A 5,233-nucleotide genomic window follows, 5' to 3' on the forward strand; every position below is an offset into this window, starting at 1 on the left:
TGTGTGTGTGTGTGTGTGTGTGTGTGTGTGTGTGTGTGTGATTAAGGCCCAGGGATGCCAGCATGCCAATCGGTGGCCTGGTACCTGGAAAGCACCAGGGAGGATTTGCTAAGTTGAATTAAAATCCAGTGCACATAACTGCCAACTTAACAGCTACCACTGCTTGAAGGGTTAGTACGTGCCAAGCAAAAGGCAAGGTGCTTGACCTACGGTCACCTTAGCCTCGTAGAAGCCACCTGATCCAGTTAACCACCAAGGAAGGAAACGGAGACGCGAGAGGCTCAGGCACCTGTCTCAGGCTTTACGACCGGGAGGGGCACCAGCCCAGGTCTTCACTCCTTGCCACACTGCGTCCGTCTCTTGTGTCCTCCAGGACGTAGACTCGAGCCAAAGTGCCTAACTGCTGCCCAGGCTCTCGCCCCCTCCCCTGCCCCCCTTTGTCCTCACCTGCTCGGAAGAGTGCCCCAGCGGCGTAGTGCATGGCCAGGGCGTGGATGAGCTGTCTGCCCGTGGTGAAGATGGGCCCGCGCTCAAACACGGAGAAGGAGAGGGGCGTGTGGTCAGAGGCGATGTACAGCTTGAGGGAAGCGTGGATGCTGACCAGCAGGCTCACGGGCTCGATCACCAGCCTCCGTAACCTCACCGGGTTCACCAAGGCCTGGGCGTGCTGCCTGACTTGCAGGGGCAGCAGCTGTGTGTCCCCGGCGAGGGGCCCGGGGCGACCGGCCCGCTGGCTGTCAGTGTAAGGGAGGTAGGTGTCAAACAGAGTCTTGACGTAGTACACAAACGTATCTTCCACGTAGAGCCGGGCGGGCTTCAGTTCAAAACTGAACTCGTTCATCTCACACAAGCAGCTCTTGCCCTGCGACAAGGTGACACACAGTGTGATGAAACAGCTTCGCTTGTATTCTTCCACATCGGCGCGGGAGACCAGGAGGCTCTGCATTTTGGTGCATCCAGAGGGTTCTGTTTTCTCCCCCTGGCAGACCAGGACAGCGAAGTGGAAGTTGGACTTGTTATAAAGCTGGTTGTCCAGCTGCAAGTCCCCGCAGCAGACCTCCATGCAGTACGGCTGGAAGATGGCGGCCGGGGTCTCTTCCACAGGGAGGTGGCCCGCCACGGGGGCCAGATGGAGAAACACATGGTCAAGTGTGAGTCTCAGAAGTTCAGACGATGTGTGGGGGTGGGTGAGGTCATCCAACACCGCCAGGCTCAACTGCGTGACGAACATTTGAAATCTGACAGCCATCTCCAGCATGCTAGAGGAGAGAGGGAAAAGCAGGTATTAAGCACTTCCCGGTGAGACATCCGATTCTCCTCGGAAGGCACAAGTAAGGACTCGGCTCTCGGTACATCATCGTGTCTGGACAGAGCCAGCCCCCCTCCAAGCGTACTGGGAAATGCTCCCAGTGGGACCAAGACAAGGTCTTGGCATGTTTCTTTCTGTGTTTCCCATCTCAACACCAGACTTAGACTCCACACTCTGTCTAGTTTTGTGCACTGACTCTCCATCATGAGGAGGACAAGGCAGAAAGCGCTCATAAAAAAATGACACTGCTTCAGTTGAAAAAGTGGAGCAAGGAGAAAAATGTACTAGGAGCTCCCACCCCAAGCACCTAGCTGCCACAGCGGAAGAGCTGCCCGTGCCCCTGGGTCTGGGGAGCCCCTGTGTGGCCCACCAAGTCACTCTGCCCTTCTCAGCTCAGGGACATCATTTCAGCAGTCTCGCCCTGTGCACCCCTCCCCTTCCCGATCGTTTCCTGGGCCACAACCAGCCGTAATGAAGGCGATGTCCTCTCTCCTTTGTCAAAGAAACTCCTCCCACCACTCCAACTCTTCCTCTCGCTGTGCCTGGGCTGGCTGACCTCTCTGTGAAAAGCCCACAGCATTTTCTGTGCCAGTCTCGTCGATCATCCTCTCCTTCCAGGCTCTCTTAAGCTTTTTCCAAACAGGTGTGTGCCCAGTCTACAAAACTCTTGCCGACGCCATCAGCAACTGAGGCAGATGGCGGATTTTCAGGAGGGTCTGACATTGTCCATAAGCTTCTCCTCCATCTCGGGCACCCTTTCTTTATAGGGCTTCTACCTCTTAGATCCCGCATCCTCAGTCACCTGGGCTAACCCCTTCTCTTCTCAGTTCTCCTAGGATAAACTGCCTAACTTACTCGGCTTCCCTTTCCTTTCTCTGCTCACTCCCTCGGAAATCTCACCCAGTCTTAGGATGTGGAATTCTCCACTACCTGTTGATGCTTCCAACATTACATATCTAGCTAGAACTCCCTTAAACTCCAGACGTGCAGATCTATCTGCCTTTGCACACATACACTTAGCATACATGTCTGTAACCAAATGTTCATCTTACCCCTAAACCTACACGCAGTCTTTTCCCATCTCAGTGGATGGCACCACATCTTTCCAGCTGCCCAGACCAAAAATGTTGGGAGTCATTCTTGATGCCTCTATTTTCGACCCTATCCAACAAGCCCGGAAATCTCAATGATTTGAAAAACATCCAGAATTTCTTTAGCATTTCCATGGATACCACTGCATCTCAAGTCTGAATAGCCATATTCACCTCCTAACTAATCTCCTTACTTCGGTTGTCCTGCCGTCTAACTCGGCAGGACAGCCAGATCATACACCACTTCTGCTCAAGAGGATATGACAGGAATTTTATTCTACTTTTTATGATGATAAAATGTGTTGTAGAAAAAGAAAATACTGAGATTAATTACTTCAAATCCCACATCTGTTAACTGTTTTGGTGTTTCTGTTCCTCTCGGTCTTTTTTCTAGGAATGCTTTCGTTATGTGTGTGAAAACATGTATGTGTACACGTGTGAGCATACATACATGACATGGATAGGATCGCACCTGTATGTTTAACTTCGTATTTTGATTACATGCTTTAGGATTATATCAGATATTTTTCCATTCATTGAAATTATGTAAGATCTTTTGTTTAAAAGAATTCCCATTTAGTTTTCCATTCCCTTACTGATGGGCATTTGTTTTCTGAGTAACAAGCTATGGTAACGAACGGGACAACCATCTCTTTGCATTTCTCTATCTATTATAGTAGTTATTTTTTAGCATCTATTTTTGAGAGTGGAATTGCAAGGACAATGAGATTTCAGCTCCTACGACACATCAACACAGGGATTCCCAGACTACAGTATCAAAATATACATCCACCAGGACTGCTTAAGATGAAGCAACCTTGCTAATTTAGTACGTAAATTATATTTTCTTTCCACTTATATTTCTTTGCTTACTTGTATTCTCGCTTTCTAGAATATTCAGGTTCTGCCTCTTGCCTCATTTCCTTTTTGGAGGACGAGGATATTCTTCCTATTAAATGGTACGAGTGCTTTTAAATTAAGGATGTAAACTCCTCATTTGCATATGTTTAGAAAGCCTGATGGCAACACTCAGGTCAAGAGGGGAAAATGTGATTCTAAGAAGTGAAGAAGGGCGCAATTACTAATTAGCATTTGGGAGAAGAGAAGCCAGCCCGCTCCTTGGGAGAATGGTGCGGCCTCTTCCCACGTATGTCACACGTGTCATCAGGGGGGCTCGTCCCTGGAGGAGGGCTCCATGCTTGCGACGGAGAGGGTCGGCGAGAAGGGGCAGCGTGAGGACGCTGCAGGGTCCGGTGGGGTTGCACACAGGCTTGCTATGCGTCAGAACCAACGCAGGGACACCTGCCAACAGTCTAAGCTCTTGTTGGATACAGAAATAGGAGCTTGCATTTTGTGCTTACGATAACAGCATCATGTTTTCATGACATTGGCCTCAGTTGACAAGTCGGCTTGTGGAGCTTCTCGCAGACAAGGGCTGGGAGATGCCGCATGACTAGATTTATGCTAATAACTCTATTTCTACTTATGGAGTATGCAGTAATGAGCTCAGAACTCTAATGTATCATGTATCCCAAGGCTGCCTGGTTGGTTCCAACTCATAGTGACCCTACAACTGCCCCTTTCCAGGCTGTACTTTTCTAGTTAGTCGACGGACACATCTTTCTCTCTCAAACTTTCAGCTAACAGCTGAGTGCTTTAATCATTGCCCCACCAAGGCTTCTTTTTGTGTGTGTGTGTGTGTGTGTGTAACAGAGCATTAAATAGTGGCTAAATAAATGAATGAAAACTTTTAACAGGAAAGTTTACTATCCTGGACCTGAGCAAAGAGAAACTTACCTGTTGGGCTTAGTTACCAGAGGCCCGGCTTTTTCTTCTGGGGCCAGAGTGATGAAGACGGTGCCGCCCTGATGGACAAGGTCCACGTACACATAGCCAAAGCCAGTTAGGAACAAAACCTGCAAAAAGAACATGAGAGGACTCAGAAACACTCCTGGAGTGGGGACTTCCGACGCCTGACGTTCTCGGATGCAGTATCAGAAATACTTCCTGCTTACAGCTTTCCATGGATAGGTGTGCAGGCTCTTCAGTTAACTGGCAGTGGAAAAACAAACCAACACTACAGTGTGAAAAAAACCACACCCAACTGTGAGGCTCACAGGAAAAAAAAAAAAGACAGCGAGGAATGGTGGGACACGAGTGTCTTTATCCTCTGCTGTCAGCAACTTGCAAATGACTATCTGGCCTGGAGCCTAGCCGTGAATGACCTTTATGAATGTGTATGAATCTGCGTGTGTGTATGTGTGGAGTGGGGGGAGGGGAGCAAGCCTAAAACTTAGAACTTGAAATGCTAAGAGAAGCCCATTTCAGGCTCCTGAGAGGTGACTTCCTCCCACTGGGTGTCTCCTTCCAGCCAGAGATACCACATACTTACCTAAAACCATACCAGCAGAAATGTCATTAAGAGTCAGCAGACAGATCTGGGACTGTTTATTCACAGGCTACTTTTTTGTTTTCTTTTTCTTCTTTTCATGTCTATCTATATAAGATAGGCAGGATAAACAATCCCAAGGAGAAAACAATGGGGCTGACGGTTTGGGAAAGATATGGGAGGAGGAGGTGGGGGAAAGGGAGTGGGGAACCAACAAACCCAGGGGCAAGGGAACAACAAGAGATCTAAAACCGATGGTCAGAAGGCGTAGATGCCTGGTGGGGTTCGGTCAAGTGCAATGTAACTGAGAGGAAGTACAGAGAGCCGAATGAAGGTCAAACATGATAGTGGGACAGGAGGAAAGTAGAATGAAATAGAAAGAACTAGGAAGCAAAGATATTTATAGAGGTCTAAATATAGGCATGTATATATGCAAATATACTG

General features: G+C 48.6%; 1 protein-coding gene across 1 annotated transcript in view; it reads right to left on the reverse strand.

Moving 5' to 3' along the window:
• Nucleotides 1–5,233, reverse strand: part of VPS13B (vacuolar protein sorting 13 homolog B) — an 809,204-nt gene that overhangs the window by 16,686 nt on the left and 787,285 nt on the right. The window contains exons 53-54 of the mRNA XM_004697697.2: nucleotides 4,198–4,316; nucleotides 448–1,259 (exon numbers count right to left, since the gene is read on the reverse strand). Of these exons, the coding sequence (XP_004697754.1) occupies nucleotides 448–1,259; nucleotides 4,198–4,316 (931 nt within the window). The remainder of the gene's footprint in view (nucleotides 1–447; nucleotides 1,260–4,197; nucleotides 4,317–5,233) is intronic.

The sequence above is a fragment of the Echinops telfairi genome, unplaced genomic scaffold (genome assembly GCF_000313985.2).
Source record: "Echinops telfairi isolate 266 unplaced genomic scaffold, ASM31398v2 ScPeMD7_1;HRSCAF=3_0, whole genome shotgun sequence".
NCBI classification, from domain to species: domain Eukaryota; kingdom Metazoa; phylum Chordata; class Mammalia; order Afrosoricida; family Tenrecidae; genus Echinops; species Echinops telfairi.